Below are 16,366 nucleotides of genomic sequence, written 5' to 3' on the forward strand. Positions count from 1 at the left end.
TGATCTGAGAGATCTCTGACAACCAGATCACTTTTGCTCACCAAAAAATGAATTCCTAAGGCCACCCACCAGAATGGGATGACTTCCCCCTGTGGGTAGGAGCAGTGGGGGAGGGGTAGAGGAAAGAAGAGGCAGTGTCTACTGTGTGACTCATTTTCCTTGCCTTGGCTATGAGAGAGGAGATCATTAAACTAGAAGTAGCTATCCAGAAAAAGCCCACCCACCCAGCACAGCCTCCCTGGTGGCGTAAAGGCTGGGCTGCCCTCTGTGCCCATCCCCCACCCCCAGACTGGACATAAAAACACACTAGTTGGCATAGGTGTTTGTAGTGTCACTTTATTACCACTAGCTGATATTGCCCAGGGTTAGTGGAAAATAAGTTAGAACTATGGTGGCATCTGACAGGTATGGCTAAGCTGGAGAGGGGAGTTGGCTTTTGTGGGCACTAATCCTGGGAAGGGGGTATAAGGTGGCTGTGGAAATGTCCATGGAGAGGGTCTCTCTCCCACCCCCAAGACCACAGAAGCTTCTATTCTCTCCTGGTACCCAAAGGGGCACCAGTGTAGTCACATGTAGTCACAGGATGACGCAGGGAGGACGGCTGTTGGTGATCTTTTCTAGGGGTTCTCCATTACTGGCTCTTCGGATGGCCTCAATGAGCTAGAGGGCAGAGATGTGGAAGGGGATTGTAGGGGCAGGGTGAAGCGAGGGTCCTCCCAAGATTGCAAATACTCACATCTTTCTCATAAGGAAAGCCCCCATTCTCCAGCTTGGAGAACACCAGCTGTCCATTTATCTCGATCTCAAAGGCCCCTGGTATGAAATAAATCAATGAATGAAGTGCATGCTGAGAACAGGCAAAAGTCAGGGGAGGCCCTCCAGATGGGGTCCCTCCACACTCCTTAGGCTTCACACAGGCTCCTTCATGTCCCCCACCGGCTCCATTAGAGACTCGTAATTCTTTAAGCCATTTCCCAATCCAGGGTCAAGCTAAAGGAACCTAGTTTTTACCTGTGTGTCCTTCCTTTGAACTCGGCTTCATAACTGGACGAAGAGCATCCCACCCCCCGACCCCCCGTAACACTACACTTCTGTAGTCTCACCAGTTTCTCTCTACAGGCTTCATCTGTGACCCCCTCATCTATGGAAGGGGACTCAAGTTGGCTGGACATTTCACTATGTGCCAGACACTGCTGGACACTATATAAAACAGCCAATGCCAGAGCTAGAAAGTGGTAGAGCTGGGATTTAGAACACTGACTCAGCAGGTGTTCTGCGGGCCTCACCTGTGCCCCCCAGGCGCGACTCGATCTCGATGCCGGGATACTGCTCCTTCACGGCACTCGCCAGCTCCAGGTAGGTCGCCTCGAAGCCGCAGGGTTCACTAGGGAGACGATACCTGGGGTCCGCTTGGGTTTCGGGAGAGGAGCCTCTGTGGACCCACCCCCGTCCGGACCAGACCCCCACCGGTTGGAGCCGCTCACCAGTACTCCACCACGATGCGGACCCCACTGCCCGGTTCGATCTCCCCGGGAGGGGGCGCTACGGACGTCAGCCCTGGCTCCCCGCTCATTGCGGCCGGCTCCACTCCAGCCGCTGCTTCCGGGTGTGCGCGACGCCGCGAACACGTGACGGGGCGGGGCCGCCGGGGCGGGGCGGAGCCGCGCGTTACGTTCGGGCGCCCCCTGCAGGCCGCGGCTGCTGCTACGTTTTGGCTCTATCGCCAGCTGGAGAGCTCCGGGTGGTGGGTGGTCTGGCCCATACCATCTTCCTGGCCGGGGTTCTTAGGGCGCCAGGCTTGTCACGCACTTGGTGTCCGCTGGACTTCACGGCCTATTTAATCTAATGAAAGATCATAGACGGCAAAGCGCTTTACAGTTTACAAAAGGAAGAGAAAGTGGTGGGGCAAGCGGACCCAGGGCCTGGGGTTTGGTATGGAATAGTTGCTATTTGTCACTAACATGCTGGTGGCATTTTAAACCATCCCCTAGTTACACACTCAAGTACTCTGACTCTTAAACTCGAAACAGTAGGCACAATCTGGGGCAGAGACTGCCTCTCCCCTGCATTCGGGCTCCCGCTCTTCAGGCTCTATGCTTCCTCCACGTGCACCCAGTTCCTGCACCTCCCGTGTCTCATCCCAGCCTCACTACAGGGCTGGCATCATTATTCCCATTTTGCAGCTTTAGAAATGAAGACTGTCTCGCTGCCTCTTCCTTCCCTGGAGTCCCACCATGGTACACTAACAGGTCACCCACTTTAAACCATTCATTTTTAAACAGTTCAGTGATTTATTAAGTTGTGCGACCATCACTACAATCCAGTTACAGGACATCTCTATTAACTTGAAAAGGTCCCTCCTGCCTGTCTGCAGTCAATCCAGCTCCCAGCTCCAGTCCTAGTCAACCACTGATCTGTCTTCTGTCTATAAATTTGCCTTTTCTGGACATTTTATATAAATGGAATGATACAATATGTGGTCTTTTGCTTCTGGCTTCTTCAGTAAAAAGTTTTTGAGGTTCATCCATGCTGTAGCATATACCAGTAGTTTGTTCTTTTTGTTGCTGAAGAGTATCCCATTTTATGGATATACCACCTTTTTATCTGTTCAATACCAGTTGATGGACATTGGAGGTTCCAGTTTTTGGCTCTTTTGAATAATGCTGCTATGAATGTTCATGTAGGTGTCTTGGTATGTACGTGTGTTTTCATCTCTCTTGGGTAGATTCCTAGGAGTAGAATTGCTGGGTTGTATGGCAAGTTTATGTTTAACCTTTTGCAGAAACTGCCAAACTGTTTTTGAAAGTGATTGTACCATTTTACATTCCCACCAGCAACATATGAGGGTTTGTTTCCCTGTTACCTTGTCAACAGTTGTTGTCTGTCTCTTTGATTATAGCCATCCTGGTGGATGGGAGGTAGTACATCATTGTGGTTTTTATTTGCATTTCTCTAATGACTAATGATGTTGAGCACCTTTTCATGTGCTTATTAGCTGCTCATGTATCTTATTTGGAAAAACATCTATTCAAATCTCTTGCCCATTTTTAATTGGGTTGTTGTCTTTTTCTTATTGATTCATAAGAGTTCTTTATATATTCTGGATACAAAGTCCCTAATCAGATATATGATTTGCAAATATTTTCTCCCAGTCTTTGATAAGTTTTAAAAAAATTTTCTTAATGGTGTTTTATAAAGTACAAAAAACTTAATTTTAATGAAATCCGACTTACCAACTTTTTCTTTTGTCACTTGTGCTGTTGCTGTTATATCTGAGATCTCTGCCTAACCCAAGGTTACAAAGATTTTCTCCCATAGTTTCTTCTAGAAGTTTTATAGTTTTAACTGGTTTTTTTTTTGAGGAAGATTAGCCCTGAGCCAACTACTGCCAATCCTCCTCTTTTTGCTGAGGAAGACTGGCCCTGTGCTCACATCCGTGCCCATCTTCCTCTACTTTATATGTGGGACGCCTACCACAGCATGGCTTGACAAGCGGTGCCATGTCCGCACCTGGGATCCGAGCCAGCAAACCCCGGGCCGCTGAGAATCAGAACGTGTGCACTTAACCGCTGCGCCACCGGGCCGGCCTCTAGAGTTTTAACTTTTACATTTAAGTCTATGATCAATTTTGAGTTAATTTTTGTGCACTGTGTGAGGTAAGGATTTAAATTCGTCTTTTGGCATGTGGATAGTCAATTGTCCCCAGAACCATTTATTGAAAAGGCTATCCTTTACTCTATTGAATTGTCTTGGCCTCTTTGTCAAAAATCAATTGACCAGAAATGTAAAGGTTTATATTTGGACTCTTGATTTTGCTCCATTGATCTATAAATCTATTCTTTTTTGTTGTCTTTTTTTATTTAAAAAACTTCATATACAATTTATATACAGTAAAATTCACCCTCTCGAGTGAACTTTTTTCTGAGTTCTGACACACTCAATTGTACATCCACCACCGTGACCAAGATGCACAATAGCTCCATCACCTCCTCACAAGTCCCTGTGCCCCTCTACTGTTAACCCCACCTCCTCCTCCCCAACCTCAGATCTGCTTTCTGTCCTTATAGTTCTGTCCCCTCCAGAAAGCCATACACATGCAACCCTACAGCACTCAGCCCTCTGAGTCTGGCTCCCTCTCCAACGTCCCTTTCAACATCCAGAGTGATCTTTCCAAAACAGAAATCTGCCCGCTCCCCCGTGCCTCTGCTTAAGCCCAGATAGACCCTGCAGGTCTGGCCTCTGCCCGTAGGCCCTGCCAGTCTGGACAGACAGGATGGATGGCTCTTAAACCTAGATTACAGAACAACCACCTGAGGGCTTGTCAATACCACACATTCCTGGGTCTTGGCTCCAGAGACTGAGATTCAGCAGATGGAGAAAGGCCCAGGGATCTGTTTCTTATATAAGCCTAGGGACATTTGGAGGCAGGTGGTAACAGGCCACAATTTGAGAAAAACAGCTGAGTCCAAAACACTTGTCTTTCGCCATACCTTCCACATCAGCTTGGGCTTACCTGTGGCCTCCTCTCCTTCCTTCTCCTCCACCCCTACTCTGCGTCTGCCTGCTGTGTCCCCTCCTGCCAAGGGCTTTGGCTCTTGTTCTGTCATCATGAAAGGTGCCTCCTGCCCCAATTCCCATCCACCAATTCGAACCTCCTCCCTGCCCCAGACAGCTTCCCCTCTGCTCAATTGTCACTTCAACAGAGAATTCTTTCCTAACTCCCTGGGTGAGTCATTTTCCTAGAATAGTTATCACCTGTCATTTATTATTTGTGTGATTCTTTGATTAACATCAGTCTCCCCACCTGGGCTGCATGAAGATAAGGGCAGGGTCTGTTTTTGTTGCTGACCACTGTATCCCGAGTACCAAGCATGGGGTTGGTATGTAGAAGGTACTTAACAAATATTAGTAGAATGAATGATTGAGTGAATTGTCTGCTGTGCTTTGTACAAGCTTCTCCATGGCCCAGGTGATCTTGCCCCCTCCCCACTTCTTTGCTTATTTCTCATCCCGGTTTTTCAAGGGAAACCCAGTTGGAGAAAGTTGAGGCTGGAGCCACTCCTTGATGGTCCCCCAGGGCAGACCTCTTATCACCCTATGGATGTTTGTTTACCCAACTGTCACCCACTTCAGGCTGGGAGGTGGCTGCTGCCTTTGATCTCAGCCTCCTAGGCCCTCTCCCAGGTCCTTGTGTTTGCCTAGTGCCAAAGGAGAGCGCTAACATGATTGCCCTGAGGGGAGTTCCTTGGCACCTGGCCAGAGCGTTCCCCAGATCACTCCTCCCACCATGAGACCCTGCCTAACCCCTTCGATTTCAAAAGGAGAAGCTGAGAGCCTGGACTTTGCTCAGAAGGGAAGACAGACCCTGGGTGCCTCCGAGGGGCTAGGGTGCAGCCTGGGTGGCTAGACTGTGGCTGGAGGTCAAGGGACAGGTCATGTGCTGGACATCCCCTCTGGCTGGCTTCCTTCATTCGCAGAGCGCTCTTTGCCCCAGGAGGTGGGACCCAGAGCTGCAGACAGGCCCCCTATCTTGGCCAATAAACTGGCCAGGTTTGGGGAGGGGCATGGGAAGAGTGGGCGGGGCCGTTTCCCCCTACCTTCCAGCTCCTAGCCCCTCCCTCCTAGGTCTTGAGACTCTAGATCTTCGCTCTCGAGGCTAAGTTCGACTGTTTTCCCCGCTTCTCCCCCGGCACCTGCTGCCAGGCTAAGAAGGGCCAAAACAATTCCAGCCGGCGAAGTCAGGGAGTCCCCGCCCCCGCTCGTGTGCTTCCTCCTCCCAGGCCCCTCCCCCAGCCCCGCCCCCACCTGCCCAAGATAATTTTAGTTTCCTTGGGCCAGGAGCCCGGACACACAGGGCTTACCTTCCCCCGACTCCCACTTCTACGTCCAAAGTCAGGACACCCTCCTACTACCTGCAGACAAGAAGAGGGAGTGGATTTAAAATCAAGCCCAGGTATCTAGGGTTCCTAGACAGAGCCGGACTTCGGACCCCGTGTCCTGCTACTCCTGCTGGGGCTCCTCCAGGTAAGGGGACCGAGATCGATCCTAGACGACAATCTGCTCCCACCTCCAGCCGCACCAGGGCCCAGCTGTGCCCGTCTCAGGGCTAGGAGCTGGCTGGCTGCCCAGGTGTGCGGACCGGCGGCCGCCTGTTTTCCCCCCTTCCCCCCTCAGTGATGTCAGGCCAAGGGCGGGGGCAGGAGGGGGACAGGTAGTTAAGGGCCTGGCGTCTCGCTCCCTAAACCAGTGGCCCCAGCCAGGTGTAACAACACCCAGGGTCCAGGTAACGACCAAAGCGGGCGCTTCACCTTGGGGGTGGGGAGCCTCGCCAGGTCGCGGGTCAATATGGAAAGATTCCGCCTCCTGCTGTGTTACTCTGGCGGCCTCGCTTTCTCTTTTCCTCCAGTCTCCCATCTCGCCCCCTCCCTCCGTCTTTCCCTGTTCTCCTTTCCTGCCCTCCTTATTCCTTCCTTCCCTTTCTGAAACCCTCTCCTCAGCCCCCCGCGCAAACTAGCTGGTGGGGCTAGGGAAATAAAATCTCAGATTCTCTCCTCCAGGAGACGAGCTTTCCCGCTGAAACTAGCCCCTCCCCACATTCCCAGAAAGAGAGTTAGGAGCAGGGTCCGAATACCGAGGGAGCTGCACCGAGTCACTCTCTTGCGCAATCTGATTTTACTCCAGTTTGAGTTTCCCCAAGTCTCTACTAGAGACTGACGTCTCCGCGCGGGAAGGGGGTGCACCCTCCAATTTGGAGGGCAGTAAATGTGAGGGATTCTGTACATTGCTAGAGCTCCGTCTCTCCAGATTGTATCCTGCTCAGGAACACAAGTTCCTGCCCTCGGACGGGCGAGGTAGGCCCTGGGGTCCCTCCTGGTTCAGAATGAAATGGGCTTGGAAGGCTGGAGGGCTGGATGCTGGGCGGTCTGCAGCGCAGTGGGGCCTGGGGAGAGTCTGGGTGCGCGTTGCTGGGCAGATGGTCTTGTCTGTTTGAATAGGCTGGAGGAAGACCCGGGTCTGGGTCTGGGTCTCCCTGGCACGTTGCGGGTGGAGAATGCACCTTTCCGCCCTTGGAAGGCCTCCCAATCCCAGTGCCCCTCAAGAATGCCCCCTCTTGGTCTGCCTGTCCTGGACTCTGCTCTCCCCTCTCTCCCCGATATCCTGCTGTGAGGGGGGCCCTTCATGAAGGCAAGCAGCCTCTAATGATTAACTCCACAGACACTCCAGCATTCTTCCCAAATTAAACTTTAAAAGAGCTGCCCCCCCCCACCCCAGCCCCCGGCTTGGGTGTTTTTTTCCTGAGTGAGGGAGTGGGCGGGGCCTCAGGCTTTTGGGCGCTGCCCCCAACTCCGGGTCACCTAGGGGTTTCCTGCCTCCTCACCAGGGCCCTGCACCCTAAGAGCTCCCGCAGAGAGTAAGCCTTCCTCACTACAATAAATCTCGATGGGGGCGGGGTGTGGAGTACCGGGCCAGACCGGGGCCTTTCCGCCACCTCCAGGTCCCCAGTCTAGGCCTCTCCCTGCCAGTCCCTACCCCCCCCCCCCCCCCCCCCCCGCCCTGGGAAGCACCGAAGGTGGCCTTGTTTTCTATCGGCTCTAAACACTGGGCCCTGCCACCCGCCCTTGGGGCCAGCCAGGTGAGGCAAGATTCAGGAAGTAAACAAGGAGGCAGGAGACAGGGAGGGCGGGAAGGAGGGTGAGGCCGGAGCCGCCGGAGCAGGAGAGGCGGTTGAGGAAGCCACAGCTTGGAGTTGCAGTGTTGAGGGGCAGATTGGTTTCGGGGGTCGGTTTCAACAGAAGCTTTCCTAGGACCCCAGTTTGAAAGCTTCAGATCTCTTGGGACGGGGGCTGACCAGGCCCCACAGCTAGGACCCAGTTCTCCCATCTCACCTCTGTCCTGACTGTGCCACTCCTCTCTTGCCTTAGAAGGCTCTGGAGGGCAAGATGGAGGGATCTCAAGGCCAAACCCAAGTCTTCAGTGGCCCTTCTGCCCTCTGACCCAAGACTCTAATCCGATTTAAATCTACTTCCCTCTCCCCTCCCTGATTCTTGCCCCTGCCCCACTGTTGGTCTCTGACTTCACGGAAGGGGCAGCCCCGCAGCCCCTCCCCCTAGTCCTCCCTGGAATGCTGGGCTGTTTGCCAGAGGTCAGACAGGAGGTGGGGGTGGGGGCATTTGTTTAGGTGTTGCTGTTCTGTTGTTGATGTCCGATGGTGGGTGTGTCTTGCCCTTCCCAGCGGGAGTCTGAGCTCTCTCCCTCCCTGGCTCTCTCTCCAGGCCTTTCCCTGCCTGCCTGTCTGTGTCTGTCCTCTTGGGTGTTTTGACTTTCCACCCCTCTGGCCAGGACACCCAAGCAAGTGTGTTAGCAGGACCCTCATCCTCCAGGGGTGATGTGCTGGAGTCTCCCAGACCAGCTGAGTCCTGGGTGCTAGGGGTGGGCCGCAGCAGCAGGATGAAAGCCCGGTAGGGCCGGGTCAGGAGAGGGACCGCTGTGCGTTTCTTTCGGGAGCCAGGGGCACCAAGGAGAGGTTGGCTCCACTCCTCACGGGCCTCTGAATCCAGGCCGGACCTTTCTTCTCTCCTTCCTGGGTGAGGGGGCTCCTGGGCTGGGTGGTGGCTACAGGACTGGGGGCAGATTGCAGGTCCCACCTGGACTGGAGCAGTTGCAATCGTAGGTAGGCCAAGGGTGGGGAAGAGGTGATGTCAGGAGCCTCAGGCCCCGCATCCTCCTCCCTCTTCCCTATCCTGTTCCCTGCGCTGTGCCTCCCTCATTCCTCCCAGGCGGGTAGGTTGGGGGCGGGTGTGGGTAGAGGTAGGGTTGTTTGTGTTTCTCCTAAGCCAGGAAGTTGTGCAGATGAGTCAAGGTTGAATGGAGAGCTCCAGGCAGTACTGTCCCGCCCCACCCTGACTCACCTGTCCCCCAAATCCCCTTATGCCCTCACCTAAGGGTCAGAGGCCTGCCCCATCCTGGGAGGGCAATCCTGGGTGCCCGAAGCAGCCTAACAGCACTAGCCCAGGGTCCAGAGAGCAAGCTGGGGGCTGGAACTGGTGGGTTCACCCAGGTTCTCCCCGGTCTCAGCTCAGCCAAAGGGATGTTGTCTTGGTTCCTGTGAAGGAGGGGCCTGCCCTGCCTCTACCCTCAGCAGCATCTTTGCCCCATCTCCCCTATCCTTACTGGGTGCCTGTACAGCACCTGTGGGTGATAAGACATGGGTAAGACCCTGGTCTTGCTTGGTAGTGCTGGGCATCTTCAGACTGGTGGGTGGATAAGACAGGTGCACAGGCGCAGTGTGGCCTCAGCAACACTGGGGAGAGGGAGCCCTTCGGTCTAAATGTGGAAAATCTAGGAAGTCTTCTCAGAGGAGATAGCTCGGGTATTGGGGTTTCAATAAAGTTGGGGAGGAGGAGGGACCTGGGGAGGGCACACAAGGTTTGGGGGCTGCTGAGGCAAGGGCCCCCAGGCCGGCCCTGTCCCTCCTACTGCAGCTGAGCCCGCCTCTTGCCCTCCTGGTTCCTGTCCTTCCCCACCTCCCTCTCCCCTTCTGTGCATCACTCAGCACTTGGGCCAGCGTTGCCACAACAGGCTCTGGCAACCAGGTCTGCCAACGAAGCACTGGAAAAACCTGGGGCAGAGCCCAGAGGAGTGGGGTGGCCCTTTGCCCTGACACTGAGAGCCTGAGCCCCAGACAGTCTGTGGGTTGTGGAGTTTGTTGCTGTCGCCTGGCTTGTGGTGGGGGGATCCTCTTAGCTCTTCCCCTGGGCAACGTGGGGCTAAAGGAAGAGCACTGGACTTGGAGTCCAAACACCAGGTTCCACTCCCTGGCTTACCTGTGATGGGGGCAAGAATGCTTCCTTCTCAGGGACTCAGTGTCCCCTTTTGTAAAATGGGCTCACTTTGCCCTTCCCCAAAGGCTCCAGGGAAACTCCAGTTCGAGGGGGAGCACTGAGGTACAATGTAAACTCTGAGGGGCACCTTGACAGCAGTGTGAAGTCAGGAGGTCTGGGTCCTCTTGGCCCTTCTCCCCAGGACAAGGGCACAAGGGCGGCTGCGTTCAGCCCCGTCTTCTCCTTCAGATGTCATGGAGCTGGGTCTGTCTCCACCTCATCCCAGCAGCTTCCCGGAAGACCTGTACCCGGCCCCTGGGACCCCTCCTGGGACCCCCCCACCTCCTGATCCCCCCCTGCCTGGGGAGGTGAAGAGGTCCCAGCCTCTGCCCATTCCAACCAGCAGGTACAATGGGGTACTGGGACTGAGGAGGGGTTGGGGGGCGGTCAGCGCTGGGTTATACATAGAAGCTTGCAGTCAACTCCTCCCTACTTGGCCATAGGAAACTTCTTCGAGAGGAGGAGCTGCGGGCAAGCTCTCTACCCTCCATTCCGAACCCCTTCCCTGAGCTCTGCAGTCCCCCTTCACAGACCCCCATTCTTGGGGGGTCCTGCAGTGCAAGGGGGCTGCTCCCCCGAGACGCCAGCTGCCCTCATGTGAGTTGTCCTGGGAAAGAGAAGTCTGGGATATGGGGGTGCGACGGGACTGGGGTGGATATAATGCTAGTTCTGTGGAGGTGGGGGGATTTGGTCACGGGTCCCTCAGAGTACAGCAGGTTGGGGAACGGGAAAGAACCACCCTTTGCCCTTCCTCAAGTCATCTGTAATTCCTTGGGTGCAGGTAGTAAAGGTGTACAGCGAAGATGGGGCCTGCCGGTCGGTGGAGGTGGCGGCAGGTGCAACAGCTCGCTATGTCTGTGAAATGCTGGTGCAGCGAGCTCATGCCCTAAGTGATGAAAACTGGGGGCTGGTGGAGTGCCACCCACATCTAGCACTGGGTGAGTTGGGGTGTTGGGGCTGCCTGGGCTGGAAGGCAATACTTCACACCTTGGGCTAGGCAGGTGGCTCATCTGGGAGGCCTGGCTGGTCTCCACTGACTGCTGCTTTTTGCCCTTGACCCCAGAGCGGGGCTTAGAGGACCATGAATCAGTGGTGGAAGTGCAGGCTGCCTGGCCCATTGGCGGAGATAGCCGCTTCATCTTCCGGAAAAACTTCGCCAAGTATGAACTGTTCAAGAGCTCCCCAGTGAGTGTGTGTGAAGGGGGTCTGGGCACTAGGACACCCCGATCCCCAGCCTGGACCCTCCATCCCTGAGTCCTGACTCCTTTCTCCCCCAGCACGCCCTGTTCCCAGAAAAGATGGTGTCCAGCTGTTTTGATGCACATACGGGCATATCCCACGAAGACCTCATCCAGGTGAGGTTTCACCTGAATATGTCATTTCATGACATAGTCATGATTCCTCAGGATCACCCATTGCTTCTCGGCCCTTAAGCCTTGTGCCTCCCCTCTGTGTGATGGATATAGCCCAGCGCAGTCCTATGCCCTATGGAACTGTGGACAAGTGACGTTCCATGGCTGAGCATCAGTTTCTTTGTCTGTTAAATCGGGACAATAAATGCATCAGAGCACCTCCTGTCATAAAGGCAGGTCCTATGAAGGCCTTGGTGTGTGTGTGAATGTGAATGTCAGGCCCCCTCCAGGCCTCTCACCCTCTTCTCCATTGGCCTCAGAACTTCCTGAATGCAGGCAGCTTCCCAGAGATCCAGGGCTTCCTGCAGCTGCGGGGGTCGGGACGCAAGCTTTGGAAACGCTTCTTCTGCTTCCTGCGCCGGTCTGGCCTCTATTACTCCACCAAGGGCACCTCCAAGGTGAGTCCTTGAGGGTGACAGCCCCAGCCCCTTGGATACCCCATCTCCGGTCCTTCTAGGAGTTCCCCCTTCCCTGTTGGAACTCCTGGACCTTTCTTCCCCTGGGCCCTGTGACCCTCAGCTGCTCCTCTTTCCCTCCCAGTTTACTTGCCCCAGGAAGTAGCTGTGGGAAAGGCAGGTGAACTGAGTTCGAGTCCTGGCCCTACTTCTATTTGCTGTGTGACCTGGGGCACTTCTCTGCCCCTCTCTGGGCCTGAAATCTCTCCAACTGGCTTAGGGTGGTAGTAGCAGAGGGATAGGGTCTGCCTGTGACAAGTGCTGCTCACCCATGCTGCACAGGATCCTAGGCACCTGCAGTACGTAGCAGATGTGAATGAGTCCAACGTGTATGTGGTGACCCAGGGCCGCAAGCTCTATGGGATGCCCACGGACTTCGGCTTCTGTATCAAGGTGAAGACCCTGGCCTGCTTGGGAGGGAGCGGGAGCTGCTCAGGCCCCAGGATCCTACCTGAGGCTTCTGAGCTCCATCTGGGACACCAGACTCCTCTCTCTGCACTGTGCCCTGCCCCATGGAGGCAGGAGACAGACATCTGGTCCTAAAGGCAGACATGGGACCAGCCAGTTTCCTCTCCCTGTAGCCGAACAAGCTTCGAAATGGCCATAAGGGGCTTCGTATCTTCTGCAGTGAGGATGAGCAGAGCCGCACCTGCTGGTTAGCTGCCTTCCGCCTCTTCAAGGTGAGGCTCTGGGACTGGCCTGGGGGGCTGGCCCCACCCATCGGATCCCCGGCTTGAGAGAAGAGTTACAGCTGTGGAATGAGGAATGTGGAATGAGGAAGTCTCTGGAATGAGGGAGCATCACAGCCTTGCTCTCCAGAACCCCTGGTCCAAGGCAGGATCCGCAGCTCTGGCTTTAGGAAGCTCCTTATCCAGGGGCAGAGACACAGTCCTGCTTTTGGGGAGTTCTGGTCTAGGGGGTGTCACAGCCCAGCCCCCAGGATCTGCTTGACCTTAGGCCCTCTTTTTCTCTCTACCCCCCAGTATGGCATGCAGCTGTATAAGAATTATCAGCAGGCACAGTCTCGCCACCTGCGTCCATCCTGTGTGGGTTCCCCACCCTTGGTGAGTGTACACAGGGGTGTTAGCTGGGGGTGGGCACTCAGGCCCCAGCCTGGGGGTACTTGGGTCCTGTTCTGACCTTTCCCCCATCATATCCCGTCTGCAGAGGAGTGTCTCGGATAACACCCTGGTGGCCATGGACTTCTCTGGCCATGCTGGGCGTGTCATCGAGAACCCTCGGGAAGCTCTGAGCGCAGCCCTGGAGGAGGCCCAGGCCTGGAGGGTGAGGGGCCAGCACCCATCTGCATGTTTGTCCTGGGTTTCCATGGAGTGGGAGGAAGAGAGGAGTGAAGGGAGCTGCAGAAAGGGGTTCTAGAATCTTGGGTTGGGTAATACTCCAGCCACGCCCTGACCCCCGTGTCCCCCACTGCTCTGCAGAAGAAGACGAACCACCGTCTCAGCCTGCCCACCCCATGCTCAGGCTCGAGCCTCAGTGCAGGTGGGAGAGAACCCAGCGTCCCTGGGGGTGGGGGCTGCCTTGGCTTTGAGCATTCCCGGTGGGGATGGTTAGGATGAGGGTCCTCTCCCTGGAGTGACTGCCTATCTGCCTTCCCTACCCCAGCCATCCACCGCACCCAACCCTGGTTCCATGGACGCATTTCCCGCGAGGAGAGCCAGCGGCTCATCGGGCAGCAGGGCCTGGTAGATGGGTAAGGGGCAGGGCTTGGCTGGGCAGCACACCCTGGGGTGAAGAGACCCTGGGTAGGTGGCAACCGTGTGTCCCCTGGTAATGTTGCCCTGTCTCCTGGTAGCCTGTTCCTGGTCCGAGAGAGTCAGCGGAACCCACAGGGCTTTGTCCTCTCTTTGTGCCACCTGCAGAAAGTCAAACATTATCTTATCCTGCCAGTGAGTAATCCTTCCCTCTGTAAGAGCCCCAGCTTCCTGCAGTGGAGACACAGGACTCCCAGAAACTGTCCTCCTCATCAGGGCCCCTCAAGAAGCTCTCCTAGGCCTGAGTGGGTCTGGGATCTCCCGCTGTCCTTGCTCCCTGCACAAACAGTGGGGACCTCAGCCCTGACCCAGGAGGGGGCTCCTCAAGCCTCGTGCCCTTCCCTGACGTTCCACCCCTTATGGCCATACCCCAGAGCGAGGAGGAGGGCCGCCTTTACTTCAGCATGGATGATGGCCAGACTCGCTTCACTGACCTGCTGCAGCTTGTGGAGTTCCACCAGCTGAACCGCGGCATCCTGCCGTGCTTGCTGCGCCACTGCTGTACCCGCGTGGCCCTCTGACTGCCACACAAGCAGGCACATGTCTTAACCAGCTCCAGGCTGCCCACCACTCCCTCCACTCATAGAGTGGACTTGGAGGGTGCAGAAGGTGGGGACAGGATCGTGAATAATTGGAGGGCTCCCCCTTGCTCCTATTCCTCCCTCAGGCAGAAAGTACCCCTCAGCCAGTCTACCCTCTACCCCTCTCCTCAAGGGAAGGCACTTGGGGTGGCCCTCTCCCTGTCTTGGAGCTCCTGGGCACTGCTTTGGGACAGGGCATTATGGGAGAAAAGGGGGCAACCCAGGTGGTCTTATGCCCCACACTTTGTACAGACTGAGAGGCCAGTTGATCTGCTCTGTTTTATACTAGTGACAATAAAGACTATTTTTTGGTACATCTGTGAGTTCTGTCTGGCACGACCTGGCTGGCTGGAGTAGAGAAGGGGAGCAAGAGAGGTGGGCACCAGTTAAGGCCTTGGGGAACATGTCAGATGGACTGAGGCCATGTACCAGCCAGCCTAGATGTTTCTTAAGGGCAAGGGTGGTCTTGGTCGTCTGAGTCTCCAGTGTCCGGCATGGAGCCTGGCCCAAGTGGGTGCCCAGTCATTGCTTGTTAAATGAATGAACGGACAAGGGACTGCCATCCAGATGAGATCTCCTGGCAGGGCCTAAAGCTTTGGAGGTTACTGACAAAGCCTGGGGACAGAGCTGAGTCAGCAGCATCCTGATCCTCTGCAAGTGCTGGACTAACTGGTGGAATAATGAGTCCTGACAGACACAACACTTATGCATCCACCACCAAGTCACACAACTCCATTGTGGGAGGCTCCATTACCTCCCATGAGTCCCTGTGCCCCCCCATTGTCGCCCCCCACCGTCCTCCCCAAGCCCAGATCTGCTTTCTATCCTCACGGTTAGTTCTGCCCGCTCCCAAAAGCCATGCAAATGGAATCCTACAGCACTCAACCCTCTGAGCTTGGCTCCCTCTCCAACCTACCCTTCAACGTCCAGAGTGATCTTTCCAAAATAGAAACCTGCCCGCTCCCCCGTGTCTCCACTTAAGCCCAGATAGACCCTGCAAGGTCTGGCTCCTGCCCACTGCCCACACCAGTCTGTTTTTGTCTAAAGAGTTTTATCAAAGAGTTTTAGCTCTTACATGCCGGGGGAGCTTTATGATAAATGTATCAGATTGGCAACACCTGAACCTGCTGCTCAATCTTCAAATCACAAAGGGATAGACCTCCCTCCACACAGGTGAACCCCAACGAGCCATTATTTTTGCCAAGAAATCAAACCTGAATCTGATCCTCTGGATCCAACTACTAGTTTATCAGAAATACAGGGAACAGAGGAACACGTGAAATGACACATGGGGATACAATTACCAAAATCCAAATTGGGAAACTACAGAACAGATAACCTAGTTTCTTCTTCAACAACAAAACATTACAAGAAAAGAAAAGATGGGGATCTGTAGGTTTCAAGAAATTTAGACATATATCAACCAAATGTAATATGTTGACCTTATTTGATTCAAATCCAAACTAACTGTAAAACACATTTATGAGCGGTTAGGGGAAATTTGAACTGATGAGATATTTGATGATATTAGAGAATTATGGTTAACTTTTAAGGTGTGATAATGGTATTGTGGTTATTTTTTTTCTGGTTTTCTTTTTTGTATACTTTTGTTTTTTGGTTAGGAAGATTGGCCCTGTCAATCCTCCTCATTTTTTTCCCTCCCCAAAGCCCCAGTACATAGCTGTAGGTCATTCTAGTCCTTGTATGTGGGATGCCAGCGCAGAGTGGCTTGATCTCTGCATAGGTCCTCGCCCAGGATCTGAACTGGTGAACCCCGGGCCACCGAAGCGGAGCATGAAAACTTAACCACTCAGCCAGGGGGCCATCCCCTGTGGTTATGTTTCTTTAAAACAGTCTTTAAAAAAGTTTTTTAAAAGATGCCAGAAATAGTTCATTTCTAGGAATGAGGAAAAAGTATAGAATTGATGCTAATAGGCCTATACCTCTAAGAGATTCATTCTAAAGTATTTATAGGTGAAATGATGTCTCAGCTTTGTTTTAAAAATAACCCGGAGGCTGGGGGAGAGGGTGTGGGTATAGTCATGGGTTGGGTATGAGTTGATATTGGTTAAAACTGGGTAATGGGTACATGGGCATTCATTAAGTTATCCTCTTATTTTGTGTAAGCTTGAAAATTCCATAATAAGTTTTTTTAAATAGAGAATCTCTCCTGAAATCTTTCAGATTGGTTGGGCACCAGGTGGTGGAATCCGGTTTTGTAGGCGAGGAAACTGATGGCTCAGTGAGGAGAACTGCCCCAAACCA

At 54.2% G+C, this 16,366-nt stretch overlaps 2 protein-coding genes across 7 annotated transcripts; one reads left to right on the forward strand and one right to left on the reverse strand.

The window, feature by feature from the left end:
• Positions 1–320: 320 nt before the first annotated feature.
• Positions 321–2,550, reverse strand: MIEN1 (migration and invasion enhancer 1). The gene is made up of 4 exons (XM_046674828.1): positions 1,485–2,550; positions 1,287–1,384; positions 737–813; positions 321–660 (listed from the first exon to the last, which is right to left on the reverse strand). Exons 1-4 carry the CDS (start codon positions 1,571–1,573, stop codon positions 577–579), a joined length of 348 nt encoding a protein of 115 aa, XP_046530784.1. The 5' UTR covers positions 1,574–2,550; the 3' UTR covers positions 321–576.
• Positions 2,551–5,813: 3,263 nt separating this feature from the next.
• GRB7 (growth factor receptor bound protein 7) lies at positions 5,814–14,415 on the forward strand. Of its 6 annotated transcripts, XM_046676684.1 has the most exons (15): positions 5,816–6,024; positions 10,071–10,227; positions 10,325–10,478; positions 10,663–10,819; positions 10,945–11,066; positions 11,159–11,236; positions 11,554–11,691; positions 12,031–12,141; positions 12,330–12,428; positions 12,732–12,812; positions 12,916–13,032; positions 13,188–13,248; positions 13,372–13,459; positions 13,562–13,655; positions 13,895–14,415. In XM_046676684.1, the coding sequence occupies exons 2-15, from the start codon at positions 10,076–10,078 to the stop codon at positions 14,039–14,041; spliced, it is 1,599 nt and encodes a 532-aa protein (XP_046532640.1). In that variant the 5' UTR covers positions 5,816–6,024; positions 10,071–10,075; the 3' UTR covers positions 14,042–14,415. The 6 variants fall into 6 exon arrangements, with proteins under 6 accessions (XP_046532639.1, XP_046532635.1, XP_046532640.1 ...); XM_046676679.1 differs by having other exon boundaries at positions 5,815–6,024; positions 13,562–14,415; XM_046676681.1 differs by lacking the exon at positions 5,816–6,024 and adding an exon at positions 6,206–6,283 and having other exon boundaries at positions 13,562–14,415.
• The last annotated feature ends 1,951 nt before the right edge of the window (positions 14,416–16,366 follow it).

This window comes from Equus quagga, chromosome 11 (genome assembly GCF_021613505.1).
Source record: "Equus quagga isolate Etosha38 chromosome 11, UCLA_HA_Equagga_1.0, whole genome shotgun sequence".
NCBI lineage: Eukaryota > Metazoa > Chordata > Mammalia > Perissodactyla > Equidae > Equus > Equus quagga.

Excerpts from the sequence above, each read along its gene's own strand:
- GRB7 (XM_046676679.1), top strand. The coding sequence starts at position 10,076 with ATGGAGCTGGGTCTGTCTCCACCTCATCCCAGCAGCTTCCCGGAAGAC. Across the intron at positions 12,813-12,915 it reads GTGTGGGTTCCCCACCCTTG|AGGAGTGTCTCGGATAACAC; the intron begins GTGAGTGTACAC and ends TCCCGTCTGCAG. Across the intron at positions 13,460-13,561 it reads CAGCAGGGCCTGGTAGATGG|CCTGTTCCTGGTCCGAGAGA; the intron begins GTAAGGGGCAGG and ends GTCTCCTGGTAG.
- MIEN1 (XM_046674828.1), bottom strand. The coding sequence starts at position 1,573 with ATGAGCGGGGAGCCAGGGCTGACGTCCGTAGCGCCCCCTCCCGGGGAG. Across the intron at positions 1,385-1,484 it reads CGCATCGTGGTGGAGTACTG|TGAACCCTGCGGCTTCGAGG; the intron begins GTGAGCGGCTCC and ends TCGTCTCCCTAG. Across the intron at positions 661-736 it reads GCTTTCCTTATGAGAAAGAT|CTCATTGAGGCCATCCGAAG; the intron begins GTGAGTATTTGC and ends TCTGCCCTCTAG.